The 16,796-nt window shown below is 56.8% G+C and overlaps 1 protein-coding gene, 1 long non-coding RNA gene and 1 pseudogene across 4 annotated transcripts; 1 reads left to right on the top strand and 2 right to left on the bottom strand.

The window, feature by feature from the left end:
- Nucleotides 1-649: 649 nt before the first annotated feature.
- Nucleotides 650-1,734, bottom strand: LOC147354892 (WW domain-binding protein 4 pseudogene; annotated as a pseudogene). The gene has a single exon (XR_015146638.1). The product of XR_015146638.1 is annotated as a WW domain-binding protein 4 pseudogene (transcript).
- A 3,008-nt stretch (nt 1,735-4,742) lies between these two features.
- On the top strand, nt 4,743-12,800 carry MZF1 (myeloid zinc finger 1). 2 transcript variants are annotated; one of them, XM_086354984.1, is made up of 5 exons: nt 4,743-5,135; nt 5,479-5,662; nt 6,118-6,188; nt 6,287-6,407; nt 11,211-12,800. In XM_086354984.1, exons 1-5 carry the CDS (start codon nt 4,743-4,745, stop codon nt 12,644-12,646), a joined length of 2,205 nt encoding a protein of 734 aa, XP_086211110.1. In that variant the 3' UTR covers nt 12,647-12,800. The 2 variants fall into 2 exon arrangements, with proteins under 2 accessions (XP_086211110.1, XP_086211111.1); XM_086354985.1 differs by lacking the exons at nt 4,743-5,135; nt 5,479-5,662; nt 6,118-6,188; nt 6,287-6,407 and adding an exon at nt 7,959-8,065.
- LOC147354890 (uncharacterized) lies at nt 6,960-16,371 on the bottom strand. The gene is made up of 3 exons (XR_015146686.1): nt 16,235-16,371; nt 8,547-8,732; nt 6,960-8,283 (listed from the first exon to the last, which is right to left on the bottom strand). It is a non-coding gene; the product is annotated as an uncharacterized LOC147354890 (long non-coding RNA).
- Between the last annotated feature and the right edge of the window lie 425 nt (nt 16,372-16,796).

Here is a 16,796-nt window from a genome sequence, read left to right as displayed (position 1 = left end):
TGGGGGTGGGAGTCCGCCTTTGGACAGATGTCTGACACCCTCCACCCCCAGTTGCCAGCATCTGATATGAAGCAAACGTTCCTTTCAACCAAGCTGGCCTGTTTATTGGCTTTTGAGCGGTAAGGAGATGGACCCACCACACATTCTTCAGTAACAGATTTTTGAGAGTCCCTAGGACTGCAAGGAGATCAAACCAGTCAATTCTAAAGGAAATCGACCCTGAATATTAACTGGAAGGATTCATGCTGAAGCCGAAGCTCCAATACTTTGACCACCAGATGCAAAAACCCGACTCACTGGAAAAGACCCTGAGGCTGGGTAAGATTGAGAGCAGGAGAAAGGGGCGATAGAGGATGAGATGTTTGGCTGGCATCACTGACTCAGTGGATATGAGTTTGCACAAACTTCAGGAGACCACTTTGGGTTCCCCACCAACATCAACTTCCAAAGTTGATACATATTTTCAGCGCTTTGAAGTTCCAACTCTACTTCCTCATGGGACTCAACATCTTGTTTAATTTCTTCCCATTCTCCATATGGGTTTGATTTTTTTTTAAATTGTATTTATTTGGGCTGTGCTGGGTCTTCATTGCTGCACAGGCTTTTCTCTAGTTGCAGAGAACAGAGCCTACTTTCTAGTTGCAGTGCGTGGGCTTCTCGTTGAGGTGACTTCTGTTGTGGAGCATGGACTCCAGGGCTGTGGGCTTCAGTAGGTTTCCCAGGCTCTAGAGCACAGCCTCTATAGTTGCGGTGCATGGGCGTACCTGCTCTGTAGCATACGAGATCTTCCCAGACCAGGAATCGAACCCAGTCTTCTGCACTGGCAGGCAGATTATTTACCACTGATCCACTATATATTTTTTTTTCTTTTTTTTAATGAGTTTTGGATTTTCCTTCATTTGGACCTGATGAACTCTTCCTTTAGGTATTTGTTTTCTTTCTGGTTCAGTACCTTTATCACTATTTTTAGTTTCTTCTTTAAACTTTATTTTTAGCTTCTTCCTTAAACTATTTTTAGCTTTTACATTGCTATAGAGACCTTTCCTTCCCCTCTCCCTTTTTTGCTTCCTGTTCCACCATCAGTAACTATGTGACTCTGATAGTTTGGACTCTTCCAGGGTACCAAGAAACTTTTAATTGACTTTACTAGATAAGAGATCACCAGACTGTGGAATGAAATCTTCAGGATTTTTCCATCTGGATTCCCCTGATGGTTATAATAATATGTATAACCATCTTCACTTAATCCTTCTACCCAGTCTTCACTGCTGCTTTTTTAAGTTTCCTTGAAATCCTTCAGGTTTTTCCCACTGAGGTCCTCCTGTGATAAGATCATGATAGAAATGGTAACCCTCAGAGATAACTCATTCTGCCCATCTGGCCTTTGAAGGGTCTTTGTCCTCCTGCTGATTTTGATGCAGAGATGAATGGAATAGCACTGGTCACTAACGATATGCTTGGCTCTGAAATTTCTGACTCTGAGCCAAACCTTTTCAAATCCTGTTAGTATCCCTGCAGGGCAGCTACCTCCACTGCAGCAAACTCCTCTGATCCTTTTTCTTCTTCCTTTCCCTTCTCCAGGCTTTCCTGTTTAATCTCACATATCCTCCTTGACACATTTTCTTTATGATTCTTTCCTCTTTCAAGAAAGTAAACACTAGGCCTATTGTACACTATCAAGCACCTGCAGTACTCACAGAATTTCTTTGGTTGTGACTCCCAGTAGTCTTCCATGGACTGGACCAGCCGCTCTGAGGGTCATCCCCAAGCCTGGGTGAGGCTCACATTCCCTATGCGGGATGAGTTGGGGCCCAGCTCACCGAGAGGCCCACTGGAGCCTCTGAGCCGGGACCGGGTCTCTTTCTTTCCATCATCCTTCGTACCGCCTTCCTTCCCTGGGTCTTTCTCACTGTTTTCTTTCTTCCTATCTGTTCCACATTCGGGGAGAAATGGTTGCCTTCAGACTGTCAAAATTTTAATTTTTGAAACCGCTAAAAACAAACTCAGTGAGCACGTGTCAAAGAGGTATTTACCGCCGGTAGGAACTAGCAGGATGACACAGGTAGTTCTGGGAAGGTGAGAGAGAAGAAACAACAGAGAAGGTGAAAGAACAATCAAACACTGAAATAATAGCGCAAAGTCGGATTGTCGGTGTCCCACACAGGAGTGGGCAGGCATCTTAGTGTCCTACAGGGTGGTTAAAAAAAAAAAAAAAAAACTTGGGGTACCCTTCTCTCCTGGTCAGAAAGCATTTACAACCTATCAACCTTTTACAAGTTAGCATCTAACGTCACAGTATCTGAACTCTGATCAAAAGAGTTGCTTCGCTTAGGGAATCAGACAACCTGAAGCAGTCTTACTAGAGACGGTGCTAGGACTTCGAGCCATTTTTTCTCTTATCGGCAAGTTTTGGGTAAGTTTCCTTAACAAGTGTCCCTCCTGCTCCGTCTGTCTCTCTTCTTGCTGTCACCCTTCTCTGAGCCCTTGAAAACTCTCGACCCATTTCACTCTATCTCCAATTTCTGTCCACATCTTTCCTCTTCCTTCTGTACTCCTGATCCTCGTCTGTCCCTTGAATCTCGCGATCTGCACGTCTCGCTGTAAATTGATTCTCCCTTTGTCTCTCCTTTCCCTCACCATCCCGGCCCTGATTTCTCTACCTCTTGTTAACTGTTCTGACACACGTCTGACCAGCCCTGACTCTCTGATCTAGGTCTCTGAGAATAGAAAGCCCTCTCCGCTGTCTGTCCTGCCTGTGTCTCTGTCACTATGTGTTCACTTACTTTCACTCTCTCCTCGCTATCTCGCTCGCTCAACATCTCTACCCTCACCCCACCTCTCCCATCCTCTCAGACACCAGCCGGTACACGGGATTGCCCTGGAAACCACCTGCTCAGCCCACCGGTTACCGTGGAGACGCCTGGGGCCCGCCTACCGCCGATGACAACAAAAGAGCGTCAAGGGGCCGCGCACGCGCGCGGAAGGCCAACCGACCACACCGCTCGGGCCCGAGGCCCCTGCTCTCTGTAGGGCGGATGGAGGGATGGGGGGATGGGGGGATGGGGGGGGAGGGGGAAGCGAAAATGGCAGGCTCGCTTGCGGTCCCCAGGGCGGAGGAAGGGGTGACCCAGTCTCGGCAGGGAGTCTCCATGGAGACGGGGGCTGAGGGCGTCCTAGCGAGGGCCGTGATTGGTGCAGAGCCCTAACTCCCGGAAGCCCCGTAGAGAATTCGGGAAGCTTGCTGGGGAGCATGCGCTGCCCGGAAGGCGGTGCTGGGCGCATTTCCCCGAGAAGCTTGCTCGCGTCGACGGGTGCCGGGACGCCTGGAAGTGAGGCTGGGAGAGCGGGGAGACAGGGCCCCGAGAGTGGCCCAACCGTCCGGAAAAACACTGCCCGGCACCATAGCGGGAAGAGGGTGGAAACTGAGGCGAGCGTGAAAACAGGCGGGGGGCGGGGGCGCGAGGCGGCGCTGGCGCTGCTGCGCGGAGCACTCTGGGAGCTATAGTCTGGCCCGGAGGGGAGGTCGGCGAGTGCGCACGCTCGGGAGCGCGGTGCGGCCAGCTGAGCGCCAAGGTGAAGGCGGGGGCCCCTGGGCCGGGAAGGTTTGGACAGGGACCCGGACGGCAGCCCTGCGGGGCGCGGGCCACGGGGCAGGGGCCTGGCGCTCCCTGCGGACGGGCCCGGGGTTGTCGCGCGCCGAGCAGCAATCACCGCGGGTTGCCACGGCGACAGAGCCTGGAGTCCCCGCCCCGTTTCCATGGCGGCTCCGGGATCTGCCCCGGCTCCTTGAGGCAAGCGCCGCCCGCCCGGGCTGCTATTCGATGTAGTTCGGGAAGCTCGGCAGGGTCGCGGAGGCCCAGCCTTCCCCTGGGGTTTCAGGCCGACTTGGAGCCTTGAGGAGCCAAGGTCAGACTCACGGGATCAGGCGGCCTCGAAATCGAACGTAATAAACGCCGGTTTCTTCCCAAAGCTCGCACCGTACCTCCAGCTGCAGGAGCAACGCGAGTGGAGCGGGGGTCGCCCCGTTTGCAGACGGGGGAGCGGAGATTCACAGTGGCACAGCGACATGGCAGGATTACGTGGCAAATAGGCTGGGTCGGGATCTCCGGCTCTCCTCGCAGGCTCCGAGGCCAGCGGTCTCGGGCCCCTGACACCCCTCTCTGAAACGCCATCACCCGCTAGCCCCACCTGAGTCAGGAGGTCGAGGAGATAATGGGGCTCATAAAAGGGGGCTGGATAGGGGGAGGATGGCGTCAGAGTGCTGTGCCCTACAGTGGGCCTCGCACAGGTGTGGGCTGGGGCCGCTGGACGGGGGCTGCCCTGTGAAACCACGCTAGGGGGCAACAGTTGGAGAAACGGTTTACGCAGGAGAGTGGATGGCAGTGATGGGCCGGCGCTGGCTGGGGCGAGGTGGCGGTGGTGCGGACGCCCGGCGGTGGGGGTCGTAGGTGTAGGTTCCTCTCTTGCCGGCAGAGGGCTGAGGGCAGGGCTCAGGCGATGCGTGTAGACGGGTGGGATTTAGCGGGCAGAGGAGGTGCCTTCTGGGCCTGAGAACCAGCCCCGAAACAGGGGGTTACCAGAGACTGCACACGCCCAGCTAGAGGGGTTCAGCGAGGGCTGGCCGGCCCCACGCGCCAGCCTCTGGCCTGAGCGGCACGCCACTGTCCCCATCGCAGCGGCCTCCGTGCGCTCCTCCCTGGGGGTGGACACTGACCTCAAGAGCCCCAAGCCTGGTCTTTCCGATGAGGCCGGCGGCTTTGGGCTCCCCGGGCCGCGCATCCCTAGAAGATGAGGGGCCCGTCACGGTGAAGCTGGAGGACTCTGAGGAGGACGAACCCGCTGCCTGGGATCTGGGCCCAGAGGCGGCAAGGCAACGCTTCCGGCGCTTCCGCTATGAGGAGGCCGCGGGGCCTGGCCAGGCGCTGGCCCAGCTCCGGGAGCTCTGCCGCCAGTGGCTGCGGCCCGAGGCGCACTCCAAGGAGCAGATGCTGGAGCTGCTGGTGCTGGAGCAGTTCCTGGGCGTGCTGCCCCCCGAGATCCAGGCCCGCGTGCGGGGACAACAGCCAGGCAGCCCTGAGGAGGCCGCGGCCCTGGTGGAGGGCTTCCGCCGGGAGCCAGGAGGGCCCCGCAGATGGGTGAGTCAGCCAGAGGCCTGGGGTCTCTGCCTCATCCTGGGGGCGCCCTGCTCAGCAGGACGCTAGTCCCCCACGGTCTGGAAGGGGTCACCTATAGCAGAGCCTGTGCCAGGGCAGCCGCGGTTCCGACTCTAGCCCTCCATCAGCTGGAGTCAGGACTCATGGTGTGAGGGCGGGGTGGGCGATGTCGGCAGAGGAGAGCAACTGTAGGGCGTCCCTGCCCTCCTTGTCAGTCCCTGGGGACCGTGGGTCCTCAGAGGCCGAGTCAGGACCCCTGGGATCCCGAGAGGGTGGAGGCCAGGGAGCTCCCTTCCTGAGCTCCTGATGGGGGGCACCTACCCAGGTCACGGTCCAGGTGCAAGGTCAGGAGGTGCTCTCGGAGAGGACGGAGCCCCCCGACTTCCAGGCCCTCCCTCAGCCCATACCTGAGACTCCAGAACCTGGGCTGGAGATGCTCCCTGGGGCTACGGAGCAGTCAACACTGGGCCTGCGGGTGAAAGAAGAGTCCGAGGTTACCGAGGAGCCAGGTAAGGGCAGGCGGTGTGCCTCTGTTTCAGCGGCCCCCACATCCCGCCCAGCCAGTGGTGGCCATTCTCCCCTGTGGGCCAAGCCTGCCACAGCTGTGGTTCCTTCCATGTCCTCAGTCAGCATGGCGCTGGCTCCTGGGGTTTCCGTGTGTAGGAGACAGGAGTCCTCTCCCCGAGGACATCTGCAACAGTGGGGGCATTAGCCAACTGCTGCAGACCAGACAGCAGACCGTTGCGTGGGGGGGGGCCCCTAAGTGCTGGGGGGTGCCCTTCTCTCCTCCACCTCCCAGGCAGGTGCCAGACGCCCCCACACCGCGTTCCTGTGTGACCCCGAGAGCCCCCTGCCACGCCAGCTCCAGGTCCCACCCCACTGGATCCCAGCACCAGGCACAGCACTGAGGAGGGCGGCGGGGTGGAGTGCCCTGGAGCTTCCTGATCCCACCCTCCTTCTCCAGAGCCACTGCATCCTCGGCCTCTAAGCAGCCTGCAGGGGACCCCTTTCACTCTGCTCTCCGACCAGGCCCGGGTGAGTCCCTGCTCTGGGAGCCTCAGAAGGTGGGGCTGGGTGGGTCCCTCCTGGCTGGGCCTGGTCACACAGACCAGCAGTGACCGCTGTGGTTTCAGGACTGTGTCGTGGTGCTGGACCAGGCCTCCCCCCATAGTGAGCCTGGGCCTGAGGTTTCCTCCTGGAGGCAGCACCGTGGGGCCCTGTGGCAGGAGGAAGCTGGGGGCATCTTCTCCCCAGGTGAGTAACACAGGGCCCCCTTTCCTCCAGCGCCACCTACGCGCCCGCATTGCCTGGGCGGCCCCTGCAGTGTTCAGCCTGCTTCAACATCTGCCCTTCAAAGCCAGGCCCTCCATTAACCTCCCAGCCCCGTAAACCCTCCTGAGAGGAGGACTCATGTTCCTCACCTCCTCTCCCAGCCATCCTCGATGGCCCCCAGCTTCCAGGCCTTAGTCCCACCAACTGGACAGCAGGTCAGCAGGGTGGACAGACAGGAGGGACCTTCACACCTTCACACAGGTGGGGACTGGGCGGGACAATGCAGTGTCCCACCCAACCGCCCAGGTTCTCAAGCCAGACGCCTTGTGCGGTCCACCTCGGTCACATGCCTGCAATGGCCCACCATCGTCCAGGCCCCATCTCATCTTCATCACCATTCCCTGGGCCCCTCCACTTCTGGGTTTACTCCCATGTTCTGGTGGACATTCCTGTGAACTCTGGAGCGGGAGGTAAAGTTCTGAGAGGTGTTACATATCTAAAACACATTCGTCTAACACTCCCTGTTACACTGAATTTTGGCTGAGTGAAGAGTTCTTTTTATTGACTCAGTCTCCAAACATTTTTTTCTTAACTGCTGTAAAACTGGGTCAAAACATTTTTTATCATCACTGTTGGTGAGCCTCTTTAACTTTAAATTCAATTTCTCAATTGTGGGAAGCTGGCCTGAATTGTTTCTTTGAGTTCCTTCCCCTGCATTGTTCTATTCTCTTTCTAGAATGCCCGTTACTCGGTTACTGGACTCTAGGGCAAATGCTCCAGTGTTCTGTTCTCTGCAACTTCCCATCCCTTTCTTTCTGCTCTACCTTTCAGAAAATTTCTTCATATATCCTCCAGATTCTCCTTTTGAGATTTTCACATCTGCTAGTACAGTTTCAGTTCCCACCAGTGTCTTCTTTCCCTGAATACTTATTTAAGCCACTTTCTGTTCTTACAGTTGTAACATCTTTCCTTATTTCTCTGAGGATAATAATTTGTTGTTGTTCAATCGCTAAGTTGTGTCTGACTCTTCTCAACCCCATGGACTGCAGAACCCCAGGCTTTCCTGTCCTTCACTATCTCCAGGAGTTTTCACAAATTCATGTCCATTCAGTCAGTGATGCCATCCAACCATCTCATCCTCTGTCCTCCCCTTCTCTTCCCACCTTCCGTCTTTCCCAGCATCGGGGTCTTTTCCAGTGAGTCAGTTCTTCACATCAGGTGGCCAAAGTATTGGAACTTCAGTTTCAGCATCAGTCCTTCCAATGAATATTCAGGACCGATTTCCTTTAGGATGGACTGGTTTGATCTCCTTGCAGTCCCAGGGACTCGCCAAGAGTCTTCTCCAACACCACAGTTCAAAAGCATCAATTGTTCAGTGCTCAGCCTTCTTTACATTCCAACTCTCACATCCATACATGACTACTGGAAAAACCATAGCTTTGACTATATGGACCTTTGTCAGCAAAGTGGTTATCTCTGCTTTTTAATACGCTGCCTAGGTTGGTCATAACTTTCCTTCCAAGGAGCAAGTGTCTGTTAATTTCACAGCTGCAGTCACCATCCACGGTGATTTTGGAGCCCAACAAATGATGACTTGTCTTCAAGCTTTCTCCCAGTGTGCTCTCTGATGTCTCTGGCAGGTGAGAGAGGGCGGCTGGGAGAGATGAAGAGTTTGCTCCCCACAGAGACCCACTTCTTGGGAGACATGAGTGGGTGGGTGGAGCAACCATGGATGCCACTGAAGAAGTCATAGGGCACCCTGGCTGGGCTGCGTGGAAGCAGGCGCCCTTGCTGTGAGGGTCTTCAGTTCTTCGCTCTGAGTGTCCTAAGAAGGCATGTCTAGCCTCTTGCCTGCATCCTGGCTGGGAGACAGGTTGGCATCTCAGTCCCCTGGGTGGCTTCACTTACCCCTCGACTTCCTCAGTGTTGGTGCACACCCTCAACCCAGCCTTTTGCCAGGATGGGAGAAGAGATCCAGAAATCAGAGCTACTGCAGTGCCCACCCACATCCTCCATTTCCTCAGAATTGTGTGCAGAGAGGGCCCAGTGCTGTTCCCTGAGGTAGCCCAGCTTCAGCTTGAGTCAGCTTCCCCCGCCCGCCTGGTGTCCCTGCCCCTTTACCTGCATGGCCAGAGGGACCTGTTCCTTCCAAACCCTGAACTTTTCCAGCCTTTGAGATCAAACAGGTTGATTTCTTTCCATTTTCCCCACTGCTGCACAGTTACTGTTTGCTCGGTCTGCCATCCAGAGTAGAAATATCAGGGGTTGCTTTATTTCCTTTCCTCTTCATCTTTGTGGATTTTATACCTTGAAGAAAACCAAACAAAACCTTTATGGTGGTTTTTACTGCTGTTTCACAATGAAACCAATTTAAACAGATACTATTATTACCCAGAAGTCCCCATTTGCTGTTTTTATCAATAAAGGGCCCAAACTCATTCTTTCTTCATGGATGCTGACCCATCCTTTGAAAACCTGGACATACCTGATGTTATTTCTGGACTTGTTAGCTAGCTTGGTTTCCTGAGGTGCAAGTGCTCTCGCTGGTTGCACTGCGAAGAGCCTGCCCTTCACGGCTCGGGGACCTCCTCGTCTGTCCCTACACTAAGCATCATCCTGGGTGACAGGCTGCCACAGAGTCCATCATGACTCTAAACTGGAAGACTCACCTGGGCCCCCAGCCATTCAGTGGAGATCCCTCTGCAGGCTCACACACCAAAGGTGTGTGGGTGGACTGGGCTCACCCAGGCCAAGTCCTCAACGCCCTGCTTCACGGCAGAACCTGGCCTCGGCCACCTGGTCTTTACAGCCTTAGTACTTGCAAGCACAGTGCACAAGCTCTGGACAGTCCTTTCTTACTTTGGAGCTGCCCCAGGTATTTTTAAGGTTCTTCTCTTATGCTCTGTCAGTGCTGCATACTGAAGCTGAGAGGAGGTCTGGCAGCCACCCCTTCCGCTGTCCCAGCTTTCAGCTAGTGCCCTGCCTCTCTCAGCACAGTGCAGTCTCTGCTCTCTCCAGCCACACTGGCGCCTCTGCCTACGGCTCCTCGGCGGGTCTTTTCTCTGCAGCCCTGGTCTTTCCTTGGGCTGCACTCGCCCACAGACAACCACAGCCCCCGCTTCAAATACCGGTTCCCTCAGCCACCGTGGGCTCCACACCACAGGGTGTCCTGGCTGCTCCCTTTGCCCTCCACGGAACGTCTGTGCAGCCAGTGTTTTCATCAGGAGAACATTCTGAATAGGTAGCATTCATGTTAGAAAATTCAGAAGGCCCGAGGGCCTATACAGCAGAGCACCCCTCCCCTGCCTGAGTCACACGGTCCTGCACCCCAACAGCCAGCAGCACTGGTCTTTTGTGTGGACTTACAGAAAGATTCTGTGTGCAGGAAAGCAAATACAAATGTGGATGCATACTCATTTGCCGTCTTTAAAACACACGTCGAAGCTTAATTGTCACCCTGTTCCCCGCCTGACATTTTTCATGCATCTTCCCACTTGAACACACAGCAGCAAGCGCCCTCCTCTTTGGACAGCTCCCCACGACACACCTGTTTACCCATCCAGGCTCCCACTAACACTCTTGAGTTACTTTTTAGTGAGAACTGAGAACCCTCCTATAACAGTCATTTCACACAGGGAGGAACACAACTGGTGGAGAAGTACTTAGAAGTGGAATGGTTGGATTAGCCTACGGGAAATTTATCGTTTGATGTACTTGGCGACGCCAGCTTCTATCTGTGCTCACCAGCAATGCACACAGACACTTGGGTTCTGGAGTAAGATGTGGAACGGCAGATGAGTATGGCCCTAATGTGCAGTTTTCTTATGGGGGGAACTAAGCATGTTTTAGGGAATTTAAGCAACAGTGACATTTCCTTTCCTTTTCTAGTCTTCTGCCCACAATCTTTCCTGTTCACTGATTGCTGCTCTTATTTTGGTTAATTAGACCCTTGACTCTGGAGGGTTTCTCAGTTTGTCATTCATCTTTTGACTCTTCAGGGTTTTTGCTGAGCACAAATGATTTCCTTTGATGCAGTATAATTTATCTGCGTTTTCCATGGCAACTTAAAGATTTTCTGTCATCTCTGAAGCCCCTGCTCCTCTCTCTCTCCCTGATGTAACTCCCTCCTCCTCTGTGCCGGGCTCATATCTCCTCCCTCCTCCAGCATCTAAGGATGGAGTGCTCACAGCCTGGCTGGAACCTGCTCCTTTGAGCCAGACGCCCAGCCCTGTCCAATCGCAGGCAGGCCCAGGGCCCCGTGTGCCCTGTAAATGCCACGGCACTACATCCACATTTCCCTACAGATGGGGCCAGACTCTCCAGTGGCTGCACAAGGTCTCAGTGGTGCCTCAGGAGCCGCGCGGTCATCACAGGCCTGGCACAGCAGACAAAAGTCCTGGTGCCTGCATTTCCCGCCTGTTCGCTCCACTTCCAGCCTCCCTCAAACCCACCCACTTCTCTGCATCTGTGGGAACCAACATCACCCACCTGCCCAGTGCAAGGGCCACTTTTGCACTACAGCCCTTCCAGAAAGGCGGTTTTGCAAACTTAAGCCACACATGAAAAGCCCATCGCCCGTTTTTAGTCTTCCACCTGTCTGTCCCATCCTTACCGCCTTCGGAAGCTTGCTCAGAAAGAACCCCTGCCCCTGCCCAGATGACTTCTGTCTGCCTCCTTGGGCAGTTTTAGGTCGCTCCATTTCACACCCTTTCCCCAGGGCTGGAGAGTCTCTGGGCACCAGCGGGTTCTCTGTCATGAATGAGTGGATCCCCTTGTGCCATGCAGGGTTTACACTCCAGATGGACAACGTCTCTGTGGACCCTGACATCATGAGTCCCCACGTCCACCTGCCCTGGGACCTCGGCGAGGCCAGCCTCACAGGCCGAGTCGAGTCAGCCTCCAGCGAAGGTGGCTTTTCACAAGCGCTAGTGCCCTCCAGCGACCTGGGAGGTGAGCCGGACCCCACGGAGGATACCTGCCAGGGCCTGAGCCACGGGCTGGGCGCGGCGAGCTGGCGTGCCCCCAGGGGTCGCAGCCGGGCTCGGGGGCGCCCCAGCACAGGGGCCGGAGCTGAGCGAGGGGGCCGCTGTGACGTGTGCGGGAAGGTGTTCAGCCAGCGCAGCAACCTGCTGCGGCACCAGAAGATCCATACCGGGGAGCGGCCCTTCGTGTGCGGCGAGTGCGGCCGCAGCTTCAGCCGCAGCTCACACCTGCTGCGCCACCAGCTCACGCACACAGAGGAGCGACCCTTCGTGTGCGCCGACTGCGGCCAGGGCTTCGTCCGCAGCGGGCGCCTGGAAGAGCACCGGCGCGTGCACACAGGCGAGCAGCCCTTCCGCTGCGCCGAGTGCGGCCAGAGCTTCCGCCAGCGCTCCAACCTGCTACAGCACCAGCGCATCCACGGCGACCCGCCGGGCCCCAGCGCCGCGCCCCCCGCCCCTCCCGGCGCGCCCGAGCCCCCCGGCCCCTTCCCGTGCAGCGAGTGCCGCCAGAGCTTCGCGCGGCGCGCCGTGCTGTTGGAGCACCAGGCGGTGCACACGGGCGACAAGTGCTTCGGCTGCGCCGAGTGCGGGGAGCGCTTCGGCCGCCGAACGGTGCTGCTGCAGCACCGGCGCGTGCACAGCGGCGAGCGGCCCTTCCGGTGCGCCGAGTGCGGCCAGAGCTTCCGCCAGCGTTCCAACCTCACGCAGCACCGGCGTATCCACACGGGCGAGCGGCCCTTCACCTGCGCAGAGTGCGGCAAGGCCTTCCGCCAGCGGCCCACGCTCACGCAGCACCTGCGCGTGCACACGGGCGAGAAGCCCTTCGCCTGCCCCGAGTGCGGCCAGCGCTTCAGCCAGCGCCTGAAGCTCACGCGCCACCAGCGGACGCACACGGGCGAGAAGCCCTACCGCTGCCACGAGTGCGGCCTGGGCTTCACGCAGGTCTCCCGGCTCACCGAGCACCAGCGCATCCACACGGGCGAGCGGCCCTTCGCCTGCCCCGAGTGCGGCCAGCGCTTCCGGCAGCACGCCAACCTCACGCAGCACCGGCGCATCCACACGGGCGAGCGGCCGTACGCCTGCCCTGAGTGCGGCAAGGCCTTCCGCCAGCGGCCCACGCTCACACAGCACCTGCGCACCCACCGGCGCGAGAAGCCCTTCGCCTGCCAGGACTGCGGCCGCCGCTTCCACCAGAGCACCAAGCTCATTCAGCACCAGCGCGTGCACAGTGCAGAGTAGCCGAAGCAGGCGACCCCACCATTATCCACAGTTGGGGGGCGGGGTGTGTGTGGAACACCTACCTCATGGGGTTGCATGAGATCATGTGGGTACAAGCCAGCTCTCTTAGGGGCCGGCTCCCAGTAGGTGCTCAATAAACAATGCACAGAATCTCCTTCTGGGTCTGCACCCACTCAGTGTCTGCCTACCTGCCTGGACCCCTCTCAGCCCTCACTACAGGTCTACTACCTTCTCTGTAACCACGTGGCTCCTGCAAGACCCAGGGCTCCCGGCAGATGTGGCCCCTAGCAGGGCCTGCCCACGTCTGCAGGACGTCCCCTCACAGCGTGGCTCCTGTACTATTTGCTTTCGACCCACCACTCTGCCCGCCAAGTCAACGACCAGGAGAGAACCCCGGAGGGCACAGCCCTGCCAACCAGCCAAGATCATTGGGTGCTAAAGCATCAAATGGGTGCCCATTCGGCCACCGCCAGCCTGAGTTTATGTGTTTATAAAACCGAGGAGGCCATATCTTAGCTGTAAAAGCTGTAAGGTTTTAAGTGGGAATCTAGTCTTAGGAGACTTTCCTCTGTTCCCGCAGACTCCACCTGGTCTGAGAACCAAAGCTGGCAGCAAGGCCAGGCCAGTTCCCCAGCCCTCCAGGTGCTGTCGTAGGCTGTTCTCTTCCCTCCCTGGCCCCAGGCACAACCCCTAAGTACCCCCCAACTGGAAGGTCTCTATCATGTGTGTTTGGTAACTAGTCACAGGACACACCAGCTACTGACATACAGGTGGACAGACATTGGCAGCTCCAAGTCAGAGTTCTGCAGACTTTAGGGCAGGACCTCTGGACCCCTCCCTCCTTTTCCTGTGCCACTGCTGCTTTTGCCCTGTCCTCCCCTTCCATCCTACCGCTGGGGCCTTAACACAGCCCCCAACTCCTCCAATGAATGGCGGAAGTACCAGAGACCGTGGGTGAAAGGCAGTTCCAAAAAGGGGATCTTCATGCAGCAGGGTCTGGCTTGGGACTTAAACCTCACCCTAGGCTGGTGTCAGCCTGATCTTGGTCTAGAGGTCTCGAGGGTTCTAGGAACAGCCCTTCCAGAAGCGCACCTGCAATTTCACCTGCCACTTGAGTCACCCCAGTCCCTACAAGACTTGGGCCCTGGTATCAGGAAAAGACAAGCAGCCTGGGCCAGAGGCTTCCTATCAATATGGGAGAGAAGGCCTGCTCCAAGCCTCAGCCCCCCTCCTCCCCAACTCTACCCCTCTCCTTCCCCCTCCCTGCTAGTCTTGCCCCAGCCACAACCAGAGCCATTCTTGGCATCTACTACATCCGGCAAGGTCAGCCACTCCCCCAGGCAGGGGCACTCCTGTGTGGCATGATCAGGACTGAATGGGGTGGGGGGGGGGGGGGGGGGGGGGTGTCCCTGGGCCCTTTGACAGCACTCAGTTCTCTGCTCACAAAGGGTTCTGAGTAACCTGGTGTGGGACATGTAGAATCAGAGGGAAGAGGAAGACAGGGAGGGGCTGAAGAATCAGATCAGGGAAGACACACAAATGAACACAAGTAGCCAGTAGCTAGTGGTCTCAGGTTGGAGTGTCCCAGGAACTTTATAAAATCCTGTAATGTGGGTTTTTTTTTTTTTTTACGACTTGTGTGACTTATAATCTGAAACAAAGAAAACTCATCTTTGGTCATCTTTGTGTTCATCATGAAATCTGTGCAAATACAACTACATAAAAACATGAAATTCCACACAGGAAAAATTACAACAAACGTGAAAAGCACAGAGACATCCGGATGGGACCTCACACCCAAATCCTTGAGAAGTCCAGGGATCCACCTCCCAAAACAGCCCTCTGGGAAGACGTCAACGTGAACAGCTATGTGAGGGCCACCCATGAAAGGTCATTTCTGCAGCTGACAAGGAACACCTCTGCAATCCAGTCACACGGCTACAGGTCAAGACCCAAGTGTTACCGCGCAATCAAGACTGAGGGCTTGGACAGAATGACCATTTGGCCAGAGCCATAGAAGAACCCAGGAGAGGAATACACAAGCACTGGTCATCTAAGAAAGTTACAACAGTGCCTAGCCAACCTGTCCCCAGACTGTCTGTATCCGAGTTCATACTGTCCACTCCCAAGCCCAGCTGGCTGCCCCATGCCACATCTATCTAGTTACTCTCATCAGCACCCCAGCCTCCCAAATTTATCCACTGTCTCCACCCATCAGCACTGCTCTGATTCCAACCATCCACCTCTAGCCTGGAGGCCCACAGCACTCAGCCTCCCTGCCCTGCCCACCCCTGCTCCCTCATTCCCTGGACAGACCCTTTCTTCCCAGCGTCAGGACCAGAGGCTAGGCTAACAATTGTAGGTGCACTTTCACCCTCACAACCCACTCACCAGGTTCTGCCCGGTCCTCTGCCTGGTCCCTCCACAGCACTGGCCCCAGCTTCCCTCAGGGCCTTTGCACGTATTAAGGCCTGTGCTGCCTACCAACAGGTGGCAGGACCAAGGGCCACAAGCACCTGTACCACCCAAACCACCTGTGCCTTTTTGCCACTTGAGTGAGCACGAAGGTGACAAGCTTAGCTGCACCACCTCCAACCCAGCTGCCTGCCTCACTTAGGCCATCCCCTCCTCCTTGGTCCAGACACTATGGCCCCCTTTGCTTAGCATTTTGTTTCATGATCAAGTCTTACTCACTGCACGGTGGGGAAGCCACAAGATCAAAGATCACACGAGTCTAGCTGTGGACTGTTACCTCTCCAGGGAATCAATACTCTATCCCGAGATGGGACCTTAGCTGAAGGGTCTCAGCAACTGGCCTGAGGGTGGACACATGAACCAGGCTGGCCAATAAAAACCATCCCTGAGACTTTGGTTGGAAACTGTAGGTTGGTCATCAACCCTCACGTCCTGTACAAAAATAATCACCAAGAGTACAGCGGATGAGAACAGAAAGAGAAAAACTGAGTTTGGAAGAGGCCTCCGCGTCCCAGGACCAGTCATGCCTGAAGCCTGAGAACACTAGGATGGTTGCAATCTCATCCGCCCCAATCCTGAGGTTTTCTGCAGCTTCCGATCGCTCAGCCTCACCCCAGCACCTCTCCAGCACACAGCTCTCAAGGAAATCAACAAAGCCGGCAGTGTGGGGCGAGGACGACCAGAGGGTTGAAGGGGGGGCTTCTGGAATGGCGGAAAGAGAATGCAAGCGGGAGAAAAAGCGAACGGCTGCACAGCCACGACTGGGATCTGACCACGGAGCCTAAGGACGCCAAGGGTACCCGGGAGGAGGCTGGGGTCGGCAGGGACGCCAAACCACGGCCCGAAAAGGTGGAGGTTACTTTCTGGGGTGAGGATCGGGCCGGGGTAGCCAAGAGGAGGCCATGGGCTGAGCCTGCCCACCACTAGCGCGGGCCCAACTGGGCCGCCGGACTACTCCCAATGTGCTCCAGAAGACTGCGGCACGCCGCCTCAGCGACGGGATGGGTCGTGCGGCAGGAGCCTCATTCGGACGCGGGAAGGCTGAGGGGCAGAGCCCCGGCCGCCCCGCGGGCCCGGACCCCCGCCCCGACCAGCCCTTGTGGCGCCGCTCACCGCCTGACGGTGTCCTTGGTGACAGCTTGAAGTCGCAGAGCCGCTCCGCACCGCCTGCTCCCGCCTTCCGACGCACGCTGAGCTGCGATTGGAGGGGAGGCTGGCTCCGCCCACCTCGCGTACGCAGACGGCGGAAGGCCGGGGGTCGCCTGCGGGGGAACTCTAGACCCTCGCAGAGGGCTGCCCCCAAGTGTGTGAGCCCGTGAAAACCTCCAGTGTTATACTACCCTGTTATATTACTCAATACACGTTTTATTTGTTAGTTTACCTCAACCAAACTCTCTGCGAGCGGGTTCTCTGGGCCTGAGATGGGACACCGAAGGTTCTGAGTCACGCACTCTAGGACTGGCTCCTGGCTCTGACCCTAACCCTGCCTCGGTCTGTGGCCCCTTGGAGACAAGCCCCTTGTTTGGCCCGCCTACACCGCCGTCCGCACGACTGCGAATGAGCATAGCGGCCCGCAAGTGACGCGGCCTGCATCTGCCCCACTTAAATATGGCGGTGACACCGCCACCCCCCACCCCCCCCTTCCTGGACTCGCGGGCGTCCCCGGAAGTGACCG

The sequence above is a fragment of the Bos grunniens genome, chromosome 18 (genome assembly GCF_055505025.1).
Source record: "Bos grunniens cultivar Pamir isolate PY7600 chromosome 18, Bosgru_T2T1.0, whole genome shotgun sequence".
Lineage (NCBI taxonomy): Eukaryota > Metazoa > Chordata > Mammalia > Artiodactyla > Bovidae > Bos > Bos grunniens.
The sequence above is the reverse complement of the archived record's forward strand: the minus strand, read 5'-3'. Positions and strand labels throughout refer to the sequence as shown.

Excerpts from the sequence above, each read along its gene's own strand:
- MZF1 (XM_086354984.1), top strand. The coding sequence starts at position 4,743 with ATGAGGCCGGCGGCTTTGGGCTCCCCGGGCCGCGCATCCCTAGAAGAT. Across the intron at positions 5,136-5,478 it reads CAGGAGGGCCCCGCAGATGG|GTCACGGTCCAGGTGCAAGG; the intron begins GTGAGTCAGCCA and ends GCACCTACCCAG. Across the intron at positions 5,663-6,117 it reads CGAGGTTACCGAGGAGCCAG|AGCCACTGCATCCTCGGCCT; the intron begins GTAAGGGCAGGC and ends CTCCTTCTCCAG.